We start from the raw sequence: 22,510 nt of genomic DNA on the forward strand, positions 1-22,510 counted from the left end.
TTTTATCCTTTAGTGCCAAATCGCCTTTTACGCCTTTTACGCAGAAACTCGTCGGAACAGTTTAAACCTGATCAAAGGTCTGCGACGAGCGCATGTAAACGCCATGGACTTTTACGCATGTGCTAAATAGTTAGGGGTTGCTTATAACTCAGACCGTGTGTTTTTGTCCGTTTGTCGTCTTTGAAATGGGCACAACAATGTGCTTCTGGAAGTCTGAAAATCTTGACATGCTTGCGGTAGGACGCGTGCTGGAAGAGTGCATACATATGTGCCGATGTTCTGCTACCAGTAGTTTGATAGTGGTAGGGTCCTTTTAGAGGCAAGAAAATTTGCAAATTCTGACCGGATGATCCGGGACTCGATGTTAACCAACTAGCTATCTCTCCAAGCAGGGGGAGGCTTTTCTCTCAATATCTCTGTCTCAGATCCCTTCATATCCGGCACGACTACAGTCGGATATTTAAACAAAGCAATAATGGCACGGGGAAGGTTTGTGTTCGGTATGTGTGTGTTGGGGAAGGAGGGGGGCATACATGTTTACGGTCGGGCCCCCACCCCTAATAAAAAAAGGCACCGAAGCTCTATAGCTCTGTCCTGGACCAGGAGGGAGAAATGGGTATTGCGTTACGTTCGTGTTCATCAATTTTCTGTTTAATGTCAGCGTGCGAGCTTCATTGTGGCTGAGGGACGCGTCATCCAGCCATAAATTTGCGATTATACAGCATCGAGGAGACTGTTCAAACGGATTCCGTCTCGCGCGCACACAGGCACAGGATCCGGTGTTTCTAGAACACTACGTTTAGAGTTCGAGTGATCGGAAAACCCCAGTGACTTCAGAAGTTATTTCTTTGGAATAAACAATCCTAGGAAAGGTTAATTAATGCGATTATCGTTGAATAAATCAGTGACTTTATGATATGCTTGTTTAAAGTTAGATTACACTCGCAGGAATTTAAGTCTGTTTGAGGATTTAAAACGTCAGGAGGGTAAGGTTTTAGGCCTACACCTTATCTATCTTTTTGTTTTATTCTCCTTTCTACATAAATCCGATCCCCTGTGTTATGAATACAGTTTTGTATCGGACTGACGTTTTATAGGTAGGTGTTTTCTACTTTACACATTTTGATTCATAATTTTGCACTGTTAATTACAGAATACAAACAAACGGCTGTATTTTGCACGGATGTCGTTTTAAAACGTTGATTAACTCTGGCATAACGGCTTGAATAGACAGGCGTGTTTTAGACTGGTTTAGATGTTTTTATGTTGTCATACACGTTTCCAATTAGGCTATGCCTTGTTTAAATTGATTGCAAACGCTGTAAGGACATGAATTAAAATCACAACACATTATTTATTTATCTATACTGAAATATTGGTAATGTTTTACATTGCAGTTTTTATAAAATACATTGCTGCTCATTGTATACGATTCAAATATGCACTTTTGCCGATTCTAAAACTGCAAAAATGATTTTAGCATGCATTTATTTTCCCACGGTCTCTAGCAGCTGAAATATAACGTTCGTAGTAACAACCTTGTGCCAATTGTTCCAGAGTTGCTATTTATTCACCTCTTATAGCACAACCTGTATGGCAAATTTGGAACGCTCCTGGCCCGTTTCCTGTCTTGTATTTGCACATTGAAACATTTGACATTTTGACCACCTTTATTGTAGACTACCTAAATCACATCGAATGACGTTAGAGTATGCCTATTAGTGGGTCCTACATCCACAGATCAAGGAGCCTGTGTTGTAATTCATTTGTAGCCAACTTTTAGGTTTGGATATGACTGTGTCAGCCAATAAGTCCGCCTCATTTAAAAGATAGAATATTGAACATCTTTACTGATTTGGTATGGTTTTGGCGGGGATCTCATCTCTCTGTGTTAACTGAATAGACCAAATTGTAATGTATGGTTATAAGCCAGGGACTTTATCCTCCGGAAAACATTTCATATGGATTGTTTCTTATTAAGGTACTTGGTCACACACACACACATACACTCCCAGTCGAGATAGACAGGACCAAGCCTATAGAGGTTGTGATGCCAAACCATCCAACTATGTAAAGACGGTTTGTTGCTTTCTTGCGCAATTGGGTCCTTAAAATAGTTATATATAGTAATGGTGATGCGATGGGTTGATGCGTATCTGATTAACAGTGCATCATGTGCGAAAATAACAGCTCGCTGATTCCTGAATCCCCATCACACATGCACGAGCCGACACACACACACTTATTTAAAATATCAGTGGGTGAAGAAATGTTCAGTTCTTATTGTTGCTTATTTTCTGAAGTTGGGAGAGATTTAACCCAGAGATAGTAAACAATTTGCATGTCGACATTTTGTGGTTGTCTTAGCACATTGAGGTTTCATGCAGATACTGTTTTATGTATGTTTTCTGTCGGAGTGGGAGAAGCCTAAATGATTTGACAATTATTGATTAGCTAATACAACATGCGATACAACATGCAATACATTTGTGGCATAAGGCCTTATGTGACAATTGTTTTATAGTATATTTTGTAGTTTCACTTCCACAACAACTAAAATGAATTGTACAGTTTAAATTGTAAAACATTTCAATATAAAATTATCCATCAATAATACATTTGATTATTGCCTACATTAATGACCAATCAATTCATTCTGACATTTAATTATGATGACATTTTTAAATGAACCAACTACATTCATCAACAATTAAAGGCCCAGTGCTGTCAAAAACTAGATTTCCCTGTGTTTTATATATATTTCCACATTCTGAGGTAGTAATAATAATAATACCATGAAATTGTGAAAAGTATGATAATGCCCTTTTAGTGTAAGAGCTGTTTGAAAAGATGGAGGTGGGATGGAGTTTTACCCTGCCTGGTGAAATCACCAGGCGGTAAATTAGTTAATAGACCAATACGAAAGAGAGTTCCAAACCTCTCTGCCAAAAAGAGCTCGTTTTCAGTTTCTCCTCCCCACTCAGACCACTCCCACACAGTCCTGGTCACATTATTGCTTGAGAAATTGCTATTTGCTAATAAGCGATTTTTGTTTATTTTTGACAATTTTCATTAAAAACAATCACTGTAAGGTACTTAATTGTTATTGAGCAGCTAAAAGCGGCTGCATTGGACCTTTAATATATTTCATTATATAAATGATGACATTTTATAATGAACCACACATGATCCAGTAGGCTCCACCGGCTTATACTGTCCCCTTAAATCGATAAAACAATAGTTTGAGCCAACCAAAGCTTTTAACATGTTCGTGTTGTTATAGTAGCGTTTTATTTTGCGTAGTTTGACGTTTAGCTTCTTCTATAAAAACTTGTCATAATGAAGGAGGCATGTGACATGTATAGGAGCTGGGCCTATACTCACACTAATGGGGTGCAGGTTTGCTTCTATCGATAACCGCCCAAGTCTACCGGCTTCAAAATGACATAAGATCGTAGCTGGCTTCCTGCGCAATGATGTTTATCTGGTAGGCCTATAACCAATTGTGATGTTCTGGTAACCTGCCGGCGTATAGTAACAATATATTACCATCTAATAACACATATTCTATCCAGTCATGCACTTATGGTATTCAATTGCACGTTTAACTTTGAGGTGGAAAATATTCATTTTTTCCCTCTCTTTGTCATCGACGTCCTCGAGACTGCGAAACGCTTGCCTTGACCATTGGCTTTAACTTCAATTTAGGCCTACACTTTATTAATCTGTCCACAAGAACGAGCCTCTTCTTTATCATCTTCCTCCTCCTCGCCGTCTTCCTGCAATTGAAAATCATGGCATAGCATATCTCACATCTTCTGCAGGCCTCAACAAATCGTGCCCGATCATGTTGTGTGTGTTGAGAGTGTGTGGCTGTGAAGCCAGGGATGTCATATTTTTCACTTGGTCATATTTTATATGACGCAAGTGTAACAAGCTTTTTTCTTTGTAGACCCACCCCATGGCCATTCCCCTCCTTGTTCTTGGTTGAGAAGGGAATGCTAATTTGCTTCCCCTGGTCGAAGGATGCCAGTAAAACTGCTCGAACCCCAATGAACGATAACGATAGCATTGCTGAGAGTCTACGAGGTTTCCAGATGAAACACGTTAACTTGTAGGTATAGATAGGTCTTTAGTCCATATTGGAAACCTCTTCACACGTCAGCCACATGTATTCGTGTATTCATGTACACATGTATTCATCTCCGGTATATTTAATCCCATTATATGTGTCCATGTCTACGGACAGTGCTGTAGCACTGTTATGGCCTAAACTGCGATTCCTATCTGTGTTGCCGTCGCGTTCAAGGGTTTAATTTAGGTTATATGCATGCTTAAGCAAGCTACGCTATTGGAAGCTACGCTATTGGAGGATTGACGGAACATCCAGGTAGCCTAATACAGGTAGCCTAATATACTCTATACAGTATGCACCGGGGCTTTAGAAGGCTGCTTCATGTATGTTCAAATGCTGATAATGAGGACGTGTTATATGAGGACGTGTTACATGAGGACGACCTCGGTAATGGATGGCATTCTGCAGTATAGGCTATTACCTAAACCCATTGTTGTTTGGCAAGATGTCGAAAAGCTGAAACAAGCTGGCAATTTGCAAGTTTGCGATAAAAAAAAAATTATGTTGTCCATGACATGAACAATTTATGTATAATGTTTTGTGGTTCATTTCACTTTGTTGACTTGTAATACTTTGTCACTTTGTTGACTCGTCGCTATTTTGTGTGGTCACCAAAATACATCAATGTGCAAGACGTATTCAGCCAATCTAAATATGTAAAAATGAGGTTCAAGAAAACATTATTTAAAAAAAATCTGTTTATAATAAGCTGAAGAAAAACAACTCAATACTGCTAACTTTGAAGATATTTGGTTTCCAACCATTCCGGTGCTGTAGCGTGTGGCCTGTTCTTTCTGTTTTAGAACATATCGGTGATGGCCTGTTGTGACGTAGCTATCTAACATGATGACCAGAAATAGCAGCTTCTCCTGCACACACTGAGCTGAAAAGGTCACGTTGCTTTTATGTAGGCCAAAGTTCTAGTCCATCATGTCATCTTTTGTGTCCTCACCATGGTCTTGGGGACCTGCACATTGGGTGCATTAGGCTATAGCCTACCAAAGTTTAATGTATTGATAGATGTAGGCCTAAAAACACACAAACTGAAAAGTTGCTGAGTTGCAGTCTCCACACAACCTTGTTGACCACTAAACCATCAAAATATAGGGCTTAACGGGTATAAGTTACTCCCATAGCTCCAGACATAGCCTGCACATACATTTAGTACCTTTTTTTTCACTAAATGTTATTTTAGTAATATCCGCAGAGAGATTTCAATAAATCGAATTTCTATATTTCGGTCGGTCAGTAATTTCATCCACGTCTCGGAGGTATCAGGCTATCAGGCTATGCATTTAACGTGTTAAGGCGTTTCCCTTGTGAAAGGCCCTGTTTGGAGTTCGTCATCATTATTAAGGGACATCAGGAATATTTTCGTGAGAATATAATTGTTGCCCGCTATAGAGGGCCTCTCGTAGAGACCTCCAGTTGGCCTTTATTTACCTCCTCAGGCAGTCAGTGTGTTTCGCGTCGTCTGCAAATTGCGCTGATAAATATGTAGCTATACCCGCACTAAGTTCTTTCAGCTTTACCTTAGGGCCAACGCACCTATAAGTGAAACCCCTTATTTATTTAGAATACATTGTCCTTTTAAAATGACACTTGCGCACATGCTACAAGCAGCAAGCTCCCTTTACATACAGAGATTGCCTCGAGCGCTGAGGCAAGCGAACTGTGCAGCGCGGACGTTCTTTGGTTCTAGAATGGTCATGGTGAGAACGCAGGTCAAACAGAAAGACGCTCTTCTCTCCAGCGGAAATGAAAACTCCAGCCTGGGTTTTTGGAAGTTGGCCTTTCCTTGCGAAAAAGCGCACCGCTCTATTAGTTTGGGTGTGAGAGGGGAAGGGAAGGGGGAAATGTGTCAGTCAAGAACGCTTCATTGCTCGAGGACAATCCCTCGCGCAGGACCGGTCTGTTTCAAGAGCAATCAGTCAATCCGCATTAATTATCCGCGCGCCCCCTCGGTATAGGGTAGCTCACGCTGGCACACGGACGGGAGAGAGATGGGAAGAGAAAATAAAAGAGTGTGTGTGCATGTGTGTGTGTTATGCTTTCTATACACATCGAGCAGGCGAGCACCCACCCAACCCCCACCTTTTAAGTGAAAAAGAACCAATACAAATCAGGCAGTAAAGGGCTTTTTCTTGTTACTAAATAAATTAAATGTAGATTTCTGTTTTAAGTGCGGGACCCCTTTTGTGAGGCTAGGAACATAATTCTGTATTGTCCCGATGTCATTGGTTTTAAAGACAAACCGTGCTAGAGAATGGAATGGGAGCGTGAGGTTGGAAGGTGATTTCTTCGGGGGAAATCACAACGATATTAATGAAAATGTTGTATTTTTAGCTGTAGAGGAAGGTGCCTTTGTTTATCACTGAGCATGCACCTCCTAACTCAATGAAAGCATGACATTTAAGTTGAATAGAAACTGCTGTCTATATATCCGACATTACAGTGGTTTTACGAATGTAGTATCTCACGGGCTTCGTCTGTTTTGATCATCCTAATGGGCACTATATTTGGCAAATTTGGGGCGGCACAAGTCTGTCCTCAGAATATCGATGATCAGGCACAGACGTGAATTCAACATCTATTCCACGTTGGTTCAACTTAATTTAATTGAAAAGACGTGGAAACAACGTTGATTCAACCAGTGTGTGCCCAGTGGGTTTAGTCAAAGCGTAGAGATCGTGTGTGTCTGTGGGGGATGACGACTCCAACCCATCGACAGGCCACTGGGGGGTCTGGACCCATGGAATGCGGTGTGCATATGTAGATTGCAGTGAGCGAACGATTGGATTATGCGCAAAAATCGATTAGTTTTTATATTATTTTATTAATTAATTAATTTGTTGCAATACATAAAATACTAATTTCTAAGCTACATTTAGTTGCATTGCTGTTGTCCAGGACGGACAATTTGGGATGTTGTTTGATACTGCTGGTCGGATGTTGGGATTGGGGTGTTTGTTGTGGTTTTACCAAAAGAAGATTGATTGAATAATACAGATATCAAAAGTGCAAATCTAATATTTATTCTGGCTGTCTGCTCATTAGATCTACCCCAGAAATGCAGAGATATTATCTTCGTCTGGGTTTTTTATGTTGTCTAAATTATGGTTTTGTTGTCAATTATATCATGATTATATTTTGGGTACATTACCTCTTTTTGTTAGCAGTTAGACCCAAGAACATTTATAACATGTCAGTCAAATGTCACCAGTGTTATAACCTTGCGTAATAAACTATGATATTTTACATACATTTTCATTACTATTATCATTAGGCTAGTATTATTAGCCTGTGCTTAATCAGTGAATTTAATTATGAAATCCTTCACCAATAAAGCACTATAGGACCGTTCTGAATTACAAGCGATTGGATTTAGCCTATTCTTAGAGAGAACATGTTTCTAAAAATGTTTCTCCGTCATTATTTTCCACCCTTATTGATATAGACTATTGTTGATATTTTCTTGTAGCAAACAATGTATGTAGCTAATCCCAATTCATGGTAACAAGTAAATCAACACCCATGTGAGATGTCCTTGCACAGTTATGGTAATAATCCAATTTGTGATTGTAATTTATTTAAAAACGGAAATATCCACTTACTTTAGCATGGTTACTGAATAGCTGCAATAAAAACGTACGCGAACGTTTTAGAAACACGGATGTAATGACGAGTCCAACGTTTTCTACCACATAATCACTCTCGCGCTCCATCTCCGCGTATTTCTTTAGGAAAAAAAAAACGTTTTTGCGGTTCGTATCTTGGAAAAACAGAATTTTCATTTCCAATAAGAGCTAAATAGTTGTTTCTTGTCATTGAAGACATTTTACCTTCCCTTTTCTCTATGTAACGTTGTTATTCCATCGCATTAATCCGCAAATCTAGCCTCTACGTTTAATACAACATGTAATTTCCCCCTTTTTAACGTATTCCCTTTGATTTAGTCACTCTTGACACCACTTTTGCTCTGGGGCCAACGGGGTTCGCCGTGGGGGCGCCTTGAAACAGCCCCTCCTTATCTCCTTTCATCGTTCAACCCGGGGCCGCCTTGAAACCGCAGGGCCAGTAATTGCTTTTTTCAGTCAGCCCAGTGCGGACTGGCCAGCAGCCAATCAGAGCCTTGTTTACACTTGGTGATTGACAGCTCTCTGGCAACATGCCAACCAATCAGACACTTTACTCAGACCGAAGGCTGGAGTTTTAACCCTTTACTTGCAGTTAAAACAAACGGGGAATATTAGCTTATAGCTCATGATTTTTAGCATGGAAATACGCAAGGCCATATACTTCCTTCTTTAATTCACTAAATTAGTGAACTGTGAGCAAAACTAACCCCGAGGACAGTACATTACATTGTGATTCGATTTCCCTAAGTGTGTGTCATGACAGTAAACATAAACAGACACCAACGTTTTTACTTCCCCAGTAATTTAGGCTATTAGAATCAAATTTGACTTCCTCTTGCATTTCTGTTCTTCTTTAATTGCCTTTTAAGCTACTATTTGGCCTATATTTAGCTTATTTTACATATACATATTTGTAGGTATTTCATAATAAATGGGATACTCAGGTGTAAGCCATTTTATTATATGTGTTTATTAAGCAAGTTATAGGCCTAAATAAATAAAATTGGCCTGATTAAACTGATAATTGAAAACGTTTGCCTGTTTCTGGTGACATAAGGTCTAAGTGTGAAGCTTTGAAAAAAAAACGTTATTGTAAAATAATAAAAATAAAAACTGGGGCGGCAGGTAGCCTAGTTGTTAGAGCATTGGGCAAGAAACCAAAAAGTTTGCTAGGTTGTATCCCCGAGCTGACAAGGTAAAATTATGTCGTTCTGCATCTGACATTGGCAGTTAAGCCCACTGTTCATAGGCCGTCATTGTAACTAAGAATTTGTTCTTAACTGACTTGCCTAGTTAAATAAAAAAATATCAAAAAGAAAAGTATTGTTTTAACGTAGTTTGGTGATTGACGTGTAGTTCATGTGATCACAAAATATTCTGTGGACTTCCTAGTGATCAAAAGTCCTGTATTTTCTGCTGTGTTTTGATGATATCTCCTGACATTTGCATGCTACGCTCTGAAAAGGGCTATGCTCTGGCAAGGGCTTAAATCAAACGCCCGCCGTTTTGTTTTAGGAATCCAGCAGCATTCCTATTGGTTCAGGGCATCTTCCAACCAGAGTTTCTGTTTATCGCGGGGCGCGCCTCACGGACACGCTTCTCATTGTATTTATCAAACCAATGGGAGAGTGCGTTCCCCCACTGTCCCTCCTTAGCTCGTAGTTGAGTGGCACTAGCGGATACAGTGGGAGAGTTTCTGTGTGGATGTACGAGCTTAGATTCACTAGAAGCCTGTACTTCTACGATGCATCTCTATACCTCAACTGCACACTACAATCTGCAGACTAGGATGTAACTATTTCCACATGTTTTCCTTTTTGTACTCCGCTTTTTTTCCTTTGTATATTTTTGTAAATTTTTTAAAAATAATTAATTGTTATGAAAGGAATAACTTACCAGTAAGTAATTTATTTATTGTGTCCATTTTGAATGTGTATAATAATAAACATCTATACTTTCAACTTCTGCTTTTAAAAGAGTCTTTGTAGTAGAACATTTATGGGTTATTTTAGACTGCGTAAAGACAAGATGCATTAATTTAAATCACACGGCACATATGTTCCATTGCTTAGTAGTAGTCCAGTAGTATAGTAATATAATGAAAGTAACAACAATATTAATATTTCTAACAAAATAATAATAAGTATAAATAGTACAATGACAAATACTATAATGACTATAGTATATAACAAAAATGCATTTGTACTTAAGCCAAGTGAAGGTTCCTTCCTTATGCTGTTGACAAGCTAAAGGTTGATTGTTGTATAGACAATCATTGTTATTGTACAATTAAACAATCATCCACAAAACCTCTCTCCTGACGAGATGAGGTGCCACGTTTAAAATATAATTATCTTAACATAATTTAAATGTATTTGTTTCTATGCATTATAAGATGCGCTTTTACCCGTGGTTCAGATAAACTAATAATGGATTATATTGTAGTTTTGTTGTTTTAATATCAGTAGGCCTATTTGATTATAGGCTTGGCTGCAGCTTTTCACAGTTGTTATGGAGGGGGCTTTGCCAGTAAACAGTTCTTGCCGAGTCCCACCAGGCAGGTTTCGCTGTGCTTGGAGTGTCCCGCTTGGAGTGTCCCTCTTGGAGTGTGTCTTTCGCTTAACTGGCCTTTGAATATCTTGATTTAGTATCCCAGTTATGGTTTGTGACTTCGCTTTACTGCAAAATCGTGAATTGCAGCTCTTGGGCCTAACGTAAAGCCGTGTAGTGAACAAATAACAGTGACAACAGTGATGCCCTTATGGGAGTCTATTATTTTTCAGAAGAGTCTTTGCGTTCTATGCCCAAAATACCTTAGTTTTATTACAATCTCATCTCATGTGGGGAATTGGGAAGAAAGGAGAAATTCGTGCTTCCACCTCAGTGTTTAGGCAGGCTTTTCGTGTATTGCCATTCGGCTGGTAGTTTTCGAAAGGTTTTTTTTGTTGTCTCCTGATAGTTTGACCCTTTGGGGGCAGCGATGGAGGAGGGGGGTAGAGAGAAAGACTGTCGGGCAGAGAGGAGTGGAAGGAAAGGAAGTTTCAGCGTCTCCTAGCCTACTCCCACGTTGATCCCAGATTTAAATTAGGCCCAGGCTACCTGTTTTTTAATCAGATTTGAATGTGTTTTTTTTATGTGATGGCCTCTAGTCAGCTCAGTGACACGGTTGAAGGACGGTAAACCTATGGTCCTACATTGATTGTAGATGTTGTTTGGTCGAAATGCATAGCTTGGGTGGCTTCGTTTTGACTTGGAATGTAAACATTTTAGACGTTTGTTTACGAAGAATAATGTAAAAAATATTCTGCGTGAAATGAGAGGAAGCGATGTATCATCGATTGTTGCAAAATTAAATTCCATAATAGTTTTTTCATGGTTCCACAATTACACATAAAGAAGATAAAACACTTTAAACGTTTAACTCTGAAAGCACCTTTAGCCTTTAATGTAACGATTTGATTAACAATATCATAAAAAATGTGCACGTTTAAAATGTAATTATTTTAATATAATTGAAATGTATTTGGTTCTATGCATTCTAAGACCGTTTTTTGTAACAGAATGAAACATATATATTTTTTTATCACTAGGCCAATACCATTTTTCAACGATTGTCAACATTTTGAATAAAAATACCCTCTAACACGTTGTCATGCTCAAGGATTTGGATACATGTGCAAGTCTCTCACTGAGCATCGTGCGCGCGCGCGCGCACACACACACACACACATTCGTCAGTAGCCTATGCTGCCTGAACATATAAGCCTCTGCTCTGTCGTTGAGAGAGGCTTGTCTAGCTCAGAATTCCTGAACGTTTCAGTTTGACTACTGTTCTAGAGTAGAATGTTCGCTGTATACTTTTCTCCTTGAAATAGCAAGAGGACCAGTTGGTTTAGCTCGCCATTTTATATTTTCTTTGTTCTCTTACCTTGGATTTTGCTGATATAATTGAAGTTCACCAATCACCATATCAGTAGTGCCTGAATGGAGGTGCTATTGAAGCGGCCTAATACATTGCCCAGTGAGATGTGTTTTGTGAACACAGGCCCACCTATCCAAATTTGAGCGCCATGGGGTGTCCCATTGAACTGAATGACTAGGGGTATAAGGCACATATGAGTATGTTGATTCCCATTCCTATATTTATTGCTTTAGTCTCTATCCCCGGTGGTAAACGTCATTTAGTTGGTGTTGTTATTATACATGTCCTACGGATGCACCCACCCATACATGCATTTTAAGTGATTACCATTATGAAAGGGGTGAAAGGCAATGTTGACTTAACTATTAAATTACCTTTGCGATAAACAAGCGATTTCAATGCCTTTTCTCAAGCACATTCAGACTATATGTGCCAGTAAAGAAAATACACATTTACAGACATAAAGGAGCTAGTCAAAATTCACGGACATGACAGAATTGTCCCAAGTCTAACAAAATACTGTAGCTGATACATTTCAATATATTTACGCCTACATTTAAGTCTTAATAGTATTTTGTTTACATCGACATATTTATAATGTAGCCTATTCTCCTTTTGATGATTTGCAGTAGGCTATGGTCAAGGAAGCAGTTTTGAAGCTTGGAGTTTGAAAATGACAAAATTGGTCTGTAATGGACTGACTGAAAGATCAAACATTTGCTTCAGGTGAGAAATGGACGAACGTCTAATTCCGACGTGAGACTGAGAGATGGTAGACCCCCCCAGACTGACTCATCTATAGGTTTCAGAATATACCGAAGTAGTATAGCGTTATTATCCCCTACAGTGAAACAACCCGTGGTTTAAGATGACCACTCCTTTTGTTGTTCCGTTTGTAGCCACCCTGCTCTTTCTTGTCTGCCATGAAGACGAGTAAGCGGTTTGAGTCTGCATTCTACCGTAGGCTACTGTAGACTGGGTAGGCTATTTGTTTTGGGGTTTCATTTAGTCAAACCTTTTAGCATTATTTTACTGATACTTAAAAACACTTGATGTTATACTTTTGTAATGCAAGGAAATGAAAGTGTAGTTGGCAACATTAGACAGGATGCGTGTGAGAATTACACGCCTCAATTGATCTTTCAGAGATTTTGTCCCATTGTTTTCGGTGTATTGACGTGGTCTTGTGTTTTCTCTTTGTAGAACATGACCGGGACATACTTTTTGGTGGGCAAGGAAAATACTCGAATGAGTTCAAGACGACCTATCCGAAGTTCATAAAAGGGATTATTGAATCTAGACAGCGTTCGATGCTTCTGGCTTTTCCTCTGGATTTGGGATTTATTGCTTCTCGACAGAATGGAAAGCCGGGATTTCGCTCCTCCACACCACCTCTTGACAGAGCGGGGCGCGCTGGTTCACCACGCCTCCTCTCGGATAGCTTCTGGCGGCCGAGGCACGGTGCAGCACCCCGCTCACTTCCAGCCTGGAAAGTACTATTCCTCTCACATCGCCATGGCCCCACATTCAGGTTGGTGGAAATACGAATTTGTTGGAATATAAGATTAATTGTGCGATTTTATAAATGAATCTCTGGTGTTTTTGGACTGTTTGAAAGTGGGACGGACATACCGTGTGCGTCTACCGTGGTAAACTTAACCCTGCCGTTTGTCAGGGACGAACGAGAGTTTATTGGAAAAGGAAATGAGTTAGACGATGTGGTCATTCTCGAAATTAGGAATTGCTGTGGACTCTTGACATTTTATGTTCCAGTTTTAGTCAATATTATATTTTATTGAACCGTTTCGAGCGCTGTTTCTTACATACCCTGTCAGAACTGAGTGTAGGCTACTTTAATATGAAAAATAAGCGTGCATTTAATAAAAGTAAACACAAAATAAATTTAATTTGTTAAATTACAGATTTAGTGAGACTAAGCCTTTTCTAGACAATACGATTTATAGTTAGAACACAATATACAACGTTATTATATAAAATAGATTATTACATAATTCAGAAATATTATGGGATTATTTAGAAAGAGTAAAGGATTATTAGGCCTACAATACATTATTTGCTTTCAAGTGACATCTTTCCAAATGAAGTTGGATAGTTTCACCTCCCAAAAATCTGTTTAGTAAAATGGACTAATCCTTATGTTATAAATGGGTTTTAATCCATTTGTAACTTTATGTTTCCTCATTTACCATCAACCGTTTGTCCTTTGCTAAAATTATTGTTGTATGTGCGTAGGCTAGGATACTGTAGACCTATTCCCGTGAGCGCGATGCGTGTGGAGGAGTGACGTGCGAGCTGGTGAGTTCCTTTCCGTCTTCGTTGAGGCCCTGCGACTGTCCTGAGTCCGAGACCCGGGGGTCAGTCTGTAAGAGTGGAGAGGAGCCTGCGCTAATAGAGGTGCGCGTAATACCAGACAATCCGGTTTCTATATTGAGCGCGGACGTGACGGGCGAGAATGGTTTGACAGTGCATGCATTAGATTTTAACAAGTAGCTTTGGTATCCTGTCCTAAAGGAGGAGGGGAGGGGGGAGTGAAGGTGTGTGTGTATGTGTGTGTGTGTAAGTGAAGGCTGGGGGAGGGGTGTCTGCTGCACCTAATCATGTAGTGAATCGTAAAACCGAGCGAATGCGTGTATAAATATAAAACCTATGTGTCTTGAGTGAAATCTCATTAATTTCTTATAAAACGTTGAGATACGAACCCGTGTTGTTGTCGTTATAGTTAAGAACATTTATTTTCTAGCTATAGATGTTGGTCTAAATGCATTACGCGTATCAATTAAATTGGGAATTTGAATCGTTTAGTATACCAGGCCGTCTTTGTAAATACACATTTAGTGACCATACCTTCTGAATAAAGGTTGAATAAAGATTTAATAAAGTAAAAATGAAAATTATGGGTAAATTGACAAATTAAATACAGACAGAATTTATTCTCACCACCTTTATGGGCATTTTACAGCAGCAGCACATGGTATTTAGCTGTGCATTTGAGAGCGTTTGGCATTGTCTGCTCTATTTTGTTGTACAGTAAGTTTGTTGGTGAAGCTATCTTATCACAGAGTATCATTGTAATAATAATAACTATATGAATTGCATTTTTATAGTCTTTTAGCGTTTATATAGTCTCAAAGTGTTTCACATTGTATGTTATCATATTTAGAATGCCAGTACTTCAGTATTGCTTCATTATTCCTGATGGATGACTTGACATTCTGATGGGGATTGTTTTTTGGATGGGGTTCTGTTGTAAAGGGGCTGAGGAGGGGGGCACTTTGTGTTGGGCACCCCTTGAGATTCAGATAGCTGTCTGCCTGGCCCTAGGCCACTGGGCAGGGGGTTGATGTGATGTGTGGTGCAGGCAGGGCAGGCGGGGGCGTCAGGGGGAGTCAGGGGGAGGAGGAAAGGTTTTTGTGGGTTAGTTAGATCTCCTCTTCCTGGGACGACTCTCCCCCAAAACGCACGCACACGCACGCGCACACACACACACACACACACACACACACACACACACACACACACACACACACACACACACACACACACACACACACACACACACACACACACACACACACACACACACACACACACACACACACACACACACACACACACACACACAGAGATTCACCAATGCTTTGCATCTGCAGCAGGGTAATTGGGGCGGCAGGGTAGCCTAGTGGTTAGAGCGTTGGACTAGTAACCGAAAGGTTGCAAGTTCGAATCCCCGAGCTGACAAGGTACAAATCTGTCGTTCTGCCCCTGAACAGGCAGTTAACCCACTGTTCCTAGACCGTCATTGAAAATAAGAATTTCTTCTTAACTGAGTTCAAATCAAATGAAATCAAATTTTATTTGTCACATACACATGGTTAGCAGATGTTAATGCGAGTGTAGCGAAATGCTTGTAGTGTAGCGAAATGCTTGGCTAGTAAAATAAAAAAATAATTATTCCAGAATCTTATGAGGAAATGGTGAGGAAAAATGTAAATTTCCTTCTTTTACCATCGTTGTTTTTGCTAAATCTGTATTTGATCCATCTATAATGTCCACGTCCTTATAAGGATCCGCATGGTGTCTGTTACGCATGATGAGGTGGCTAAATGGCTGTTATCACTATTATATAGCTATAAAGACCAGCCCCTCAGATGAACACCAGTGGTATTGTGTTGTCTGTGAGGTTCATATCTGAACTGGGACCATTTGTCATTCTCTCTCTCTCTCTCTCTCTCTCTCTCTCTCTCTCTCTCTCTCTCTCTCTCTCTCTCTCTCCTTCTCGCTCCTCTAGGCTGTAGTTGTTTCAGTGCAGATGAGGGTTGTGTCTCGTCTGTAGGTAGATGTATAGTTTAACAGGTGTGCTGTATCATGGAGGGTGTGGCGGAGCCTCCTTGCACAGGTGTGTCACTTTTCAGAAGGTGTGGATTAGTGTGTGTGAACGCGTACGTTTGAGCTCCTAATCCTAACCCTAAGACTAACCCTAGCTCCTAACCCTAACCCTTAACGTAATTCTAACCCTAATCCTACACCCCCTAGAAATAGCATTTGATCTTGTGATGACTTGCAATATTGTTCATTTACTATTCTTGTGGGAATTTCTGATCCTCTCTCTTCTTCTCCTTTTTCTCTGTCTCCCTCTCTCTCTCTTCTCCTTTTTATCTCCCTCTCTCTCTCTTCTCCTTTTCTCTCCCTCTCTCTCTTCTCGCTTTTCTCCCCCTCTCTCTTCTTCTCCTTTTGCTCTCTTTCCCTCTCTCTCCATAAGTGCTGTGTCTCATTATGTCAGCACTGGCTCCTACACTGTCCTGTGTGTGTGTTTGCTGTGTGTGTGTGTTGGGTATTTGTGTGTGTGGGTGTGTGCCGTGTGTGATGTGTGTTCTGTGTGTGTGTGTATCAGACACTGTCGCACACTCCGCAGCCCTGTCCAGTCATTCTGATGCCTCGTTTGGACTCGGAGCCAGCGAGCAAGCTGATTGGCTAAGGTGTTTGAGGTGCTAGCTTCGGGGTGCCATTACTTTGATCGCCACAGTTACAGAGAAGAGACACCCCCCCATCCAATGGCAGGGTTGTTAGCGTGTTCTGCCTGTCTGCCTATTGTTCTGTCCTGTCCTGTCCTGTCCTGTCCTGTCCTGTCTGTCCGTCTGTCCGTCTGTCCGTCTGTGCCTTTAGTCAGAGGAGAATGTCCTCTGATCATAGTTCAGGCTGTGAATCTAGAATAGTTCCTTTTCCCTCAGGCCTCCCTTCCAGCACATGTATTTCTATGGACACAAGCACTGTTCATGACACAAAGTGTTCACACCCCTTTTGTTGGGGGAGATACAATTTTGCAGGTTTAAGGCTTATTTCCTGCAATTCTACACGATGCCAAGGGGTGCTGAGAACATTTTGCAAGTTTAAAGCTTTAAAGCTTATTTTCTTGCAATTCTATACATTTTGCCATGTCTAATGTTTATTCATGTGATATTTGAGTGACTCAAACATTACAACAATATCCTTGGGATAGAAAAACCTAGCTAAAAAAGGTCAGCTGACATGGGCTAGTTCATCTGGACATTTCTGACAAGTTATAAATAGCTCTCTAAGGTATGCGATGATTGACATGACAAGAATAAAACTGATGATGCACTACTCAACTTTGAAATTGCACCTTATGCAATCTACTATTACAACTTTTGATTGTAAGTTGAAAGATGGCCTGAGTTCCTTAAAAAAATATATATATATATATATATATATATATATATATATATATATATATATATATTGGGTGGGGGACACCCGTTCCCCCAGGTCAACCCCTTGTGGACAGAGTTTGGGAACCACTGCTCTATAGGAGCAGGGAGAAGGTGTAATGAACAGTCCTTTAGGGAGAAGGTGAAATGAGCAGTCCTCTAGGGAGCAGGGACAAGGTGAAATGAGCAGTCCTCTAGGTAGAAGGAAGAAGGTGTAGTGAACAGTCCTCTAGGGAGAAGGCAGAAGGTGTAATGAACAGTCCTCTAGGGAGAAGGCAGAAGGTGTAATGAACAGTCCTCTAGGGAGAAGGCAGAAGGTGTAATGAACAGTCCTCTAGGGAGAAGGTGAAATGAGCAGTCCTCTAGGGAGCAGGGAGAAGGTGTAATGAACAGTCCTCTAGGGAGAAGGTGAAATGAGCAGTCCTCTAGGGAGCAGGGAGAAGGTGTAATGAACAGTCCTCTAGGGAGAAGGTGAAATGAGCAGTCCTCTAGGGAGCAGGGAGAAGGTGTAATGAACAGTTCTTTAGGGAGAAGGTGAAATGAGCAGTCCTCTAGGGAGCAGGGAGAAGGTGTAATGAACAGTTCTCTAGGGAGAAGGAAGAAGGTGTAGTGAACAGCCCTCTAGGGAGAAGGTGAAATGAGCAGTCCTCTAGGGAGCAGGGAGAAGGTGTAATGAACAGTTCTTTAGGGAGAAGGTGAAATGAGCAGTCCTCTCCGGAGCAGGGAGAAGGTGAAATTAGCAGTCCTCTAGTGAGAAGGCAGAAGGTGTATTGAACAGTTGTCTAGGGAGTAGGGAGAAGGTGTAATGAACAGTCCTCTAGGTTAAAAGGAAGAAGGTGTAATGAACAGTCCTCTAGGGAGCAGGTGTAATGAACAGTCCTTTAGGGAGTATGGAGAGGTGTGTAATGAATAGTCCTCTCGGGAGAAGGTGTAATGAACAGTCTTCTAGTGAGAAGGTGTAATGAACAGTCCTCTAGGGAGAAGGTGTAATGAACAGTCCTCTAAAAAGAAGGTGTTATGAACAGTCCTCTAGGGAGAAAGTATAATGAACAGTCATCTAGGGAGAAGGTGTAATGAACAGTCCTCGTGGGAGAAGGTGTAATGAACAGTCCTCGTGGGAGAAGGTGTAATGAACAGTCCTCGTGGGAGAAGGTTTAATGAACAGTCCTCGTGGGAGAAGGTGTTATGAACAGTCCTCTAGGGAGAAGGTGTAATGAACAGTCCTCTAGGGAGAAGGTGTCATGACAGTCCTCTAGGGAGAAGGTGTTATGAACAGTCCTCGATGGAGAAAGTGTCATGACAGTCCTCTAGGGAGAAGGTGTAATGAAGAGTCCTCTAGGGAGAAGGTGTCATGACAGTCCTCTAGGGAGAAGGTGTAATGAACAGTCCTCTAGGGAGAAGGTGTAATGAACAGTCCTCTAGGGAGAAGGTGTCACGAACAGTCCTCTAGGGAGAAGGTGTCATGAGCAGTCCACTAGAGAGAAGGTGTCATGACAGTCCTCTAGGGAGAAGGTGTAATGAACAGTCCTCGAGGGAGAAGGTGTCATGAACAGTCCTCCAGGGAGAAGGTGTAATGAACAGTCCTCTAGGGAGAAGGTGTAATGAACAGTCCTCCAGTCTGAATGTGTAATGAACATTCCTCTAGGGAGAAGGTGTCATGACAGTCCTCTAGGGAGAAGGTGTAATGAACAGTCCTCTAGGGAGAAGGTGTAATGAACAGTCCTCCAGTCTGAATGTGTAATGAACAGTTCTCTAGGGAGAAGGGAGAAGGTGTAATGAACAGTCCTCCAGTCTGAATGTGTAATGAACCTTCCTCCAGTCTGAATGTGTAATGAACAGTTCTCTAGGGAGAAGGGAGAAGGTGTAATGAACCATCCTCCAGTCTGAATGTGTAATGAATACTCCTCCAGTCTGAATGTGTAATGAACATTCCTCTAGGGAGAAGGTGTAATGAGCATTCCTCTAGGAAGAAGGTGTAATGAACAGTCCTCCAGTCTGAATGTGTAATGAACAGTTCTCTAGGGAGAAGGGAGAAGGTGTAATGAACAGTCCTCCAGTCTGAATGTGTAATGAACATTCCCCTAGGGAGAAGGTGTAATGAACAGTCCTCCAGTCTAAATGTGTAATGAACAGTTCTCTAGGGAGAAGGGAGAAGGTGTAATGAACAGTCCTCCAGTCTGAATGTGTAATGAACAGTTCTCTAGGGAGAAGGTGTAATGAACATTCATCCAGTCTGAAGGTGTAATGAACAGTTCTCTAGGGAGAAGGGAGAAGGTGTAATGAACAGTCCTCCAGTCTGAATGTGTAATGAACAGTTCTCTAGGGAGAAGGTGTAATGAACAGTCCTCCAGTCTGAATGTGTAATGAACAGTTCTCTAGGGAGAAGGTGTAATGAACATTCCTCCAGTCCGAAGGTGTAATGAACAGTTCTCTAGGGAGAAGGGAGAAGGTGTAATGAACAGTCCTCCAGTCTGAATGTGTAATGAACAGTTCTCTAGGGAGAAGGTGTAATGAACATTCATACAGTCTGAAAGTGTAATGAACAGTTCTCTAGGGAGAAGGGAGAAGGTGTAATGAACAGTTCTCTAGTGATAAGGGAGAAGGTGTAATGAACAGTCCTCCAGTCTGAATGTGTAATGAACAGTTCTCTAGGGAGAAGGGAGAAGGTGTAATGAACAGTCCTCCATTCTGCATGTGTAATGAACAGTTCTCTAGGGAGAAGGTGTAATGAACATTCCTCCAGTCTGAAGGTGTAATGAACAGTTCTCTAGGGAGAAGGTGTAATGAACATTCCTCCAGTCTGAAGGTGTAATGAACAGTTCTCTAGGGAGAAGGGAGAAGGTGTAATGAACAGTCCTCCAGTCTGAATGTGTAATGAACAGTTCTCTAGGGAGAAGGGAGAAGGTGTAATGAACAGTTCTCTATGGAGAAGGTGTAATGAACAGTCCTCCAGTCTGAATGTGTTATGAACAGTTCTCTAGGGAGAAGGGAGAAGGTGTTATGAACAGACCTCAGGAGAAGGTTGAAGTTGTAGTGAACAGTCCTTTCGTGGGAAGCTGTAATGTGTGTCTCTCTATAGCCGTACACTCCAGCCCTGATCACCCACCACAGGACTCACAGCTGGTGATTTTTGCTCACATTGTTGTAATACTTGGAGGAGGAGAGGAGGATATGAACGGACATTTGTAGAAAGGATAAATGGATGAGTGAGAAAGGAAGAGTATGAGAGGAGGTAGAATTAAGGGAGAGAAGGAAGGAAGCAGGGAAAGGAGAAGAGGTGAGGTGGAATTAAACAGCAGGAGGGTGAGGATGGAGGGAGAGTGGAGCAGAGAGGCTAGGAGGAGAAAGGGAAAGGAGGAGTGGAGAGAGGGAAGAGAGAGAGCGAGAGTGGCTGAGCATTTCCACCTGGTTGATAATCCAGTCAGATTACCGGTGCCTGAAAGCACCGACCGCCGTCCCCGGCAACTCATCCGAGCATCTCCGCGGGAACACTCTGGCTCATAAGTAGTGTGTGTTTGTGTGTGTGTATGTATGTATGTATGTGTGTCAGTGATGAGTCAGCAGATCAGCCGAGCCACAGGTAGAGAAAGCGACAGGCCCAAGCCCCCTCACCGTTCTCCCTAGATGAGAAGCCTTCATCTGGGGCATGGCAGGCGAGGCAACCCCTTCTCTGGAGCTGGAGATGGTGGTGGTAGCGCTAGCGGGTTGGTGGTGGAGATCATGTGGTTTAGCCCGCGCTTAGAGACAGTGTACAGCAAGCAGGTTGGTGGTGGAGATCATGTGGTTTAGCCCACGCTTAGAGACAGTGTACAGCAAGCAGGTTGGTGGTGGAGATCATGTGGTTTAGCCCACTCTTAGAGACAGTGTACAGCAGCTTGGTGGTGGAGATCATGTGGTTTAGCCCGCGCTTAGAGACAGTGTACAGCAGGTTGGTGGTGGAGATCATGTGGTTTAGCCCACGCTTAGAGACAGTGTACAGCAGCTTGGTGGTGGAGATCATGTGGTTTAGCCCACGCTTAGAGACAGTGTACAGCAGGTTGGTGGTGGAGATCATGTGGTTTAGCCCACGCTTAGAGACAGTGTACAGCAGGTTGGTGGTGGAGATAACATAGTGTAGCCCACGCTTAGAGACAGTGTACAGCAGGTTGGTGGTGGAGATCATGTGGTTTAGCCCACGCTTAGAGACAGTGTACAGCAGCTTGGTGGTGGAGATCATGTGGTTTAGCCCACGCTTAGAGACAGTGTACAGCAGGTTGGTGGTGGAGATCATGTGGTTTAGCCCACGCTTAGAGACAGTGTACAGCAGGTTGGTGGTGGAGATAACATAGTGTAGCCCACGCTTAGAGACAGTGTACAGCAGGTTGGTGGTGGAGATCATGTGGTTTAGCCCACGCTTAGAGACAGTGTACATCAGGTTGGTGGTGGAGATCATGTGGTTTAGCCCACGCTTAGAGACAGTGTACAGCAGGTTGGTGGTGGAGATCATGTGGTTTAGCCCATGCTTAGAGACAGTGTACAGCAGGTTGGTGGTGGAGATAATGTAGTTTATCCCACGCTTAGAGACAGTGCAGAGCAGGTTGGTGGTGGAGATAACATAGTGTAGCCCATGCTTAGAGACAGTGTACAGCAGGTTGGTGGTGGAGATAACATAGTTTTGCCCACGCTTAGAGACAGCAGGTTGGTGGTGGAGATAACATAGTTTATCCCACGCTTAGAGACAATGTACAGCGGGTTGGTGGTGGAGATCATGTGGTTTAGCCCACTCTTAGAGACAGTGTACAGCAGCTTGGTGGTGGAGATCATGTGGTTTAGCCCACGCTTTGAGACAGTGTACAGCGGGTTGGTGGTGGGGATAACATAGCTTAGCCCACGCTTAGAGACAGAAGGTTGGTGGTGGAGATAACATAGTTTAGCCCACGCTTAGAGACAGCAGGTTGGTGGTGGAGATAACATAGTTTAGCCCACGCTTAGAGACAATGTACAGCGGTTGGTGGTGGAGATAACATAGTTTTGCCCACGCTTAGAGACAGCAGGTTGGTGGTGGAGATAACATAGTTTAGCCCACGCT

The 22,510-nt window shown here is 41.8% G+C and overlaps 1 protein-coding gene across 1 annotated transcript in view; it reads left to right on the forward strand.

Annotated features, from left to right (window-relative positions):
- Nucleotides 1-529: 529 nt before the first annotated feature.
- LOC135511944 (BAH and coiled-coil domain-containing protein 1-like) overlaps nucleotides 530-22,510 on the forward strand; it is a 121,927-nt gene continuing 99,946 nt past the window's right edge. Inside the window, 2 exon segments of the mRNA XM_064933476.1 lie at nucleotides 530-1,097; nucleotides 12,899-13,226. Coding sequence (XP_064789548.1) covers nucleotides 13,055-13,226 — 172 coding nt within the window. The 5' untranslated portion in view covers nucleotides 530-1,097; nucleotides 12,899-13,054.

This window comes from Oncorhynchus masou, chromosome 24 (genome assembly GCF_036934945.1).
Source record: "Oncorhynchus masou masou isolate Uvic2021 chromosome 24, UVic_Omas_1.1, whole genome shotgun sequence".
Classification (NCBI taxonomy): Eukaryota; Metazoa; Chordata; class Actinopteri; order Salmoniformes; family Salmonidae; genus Oncorhynchus; species Oncorhynchus masou.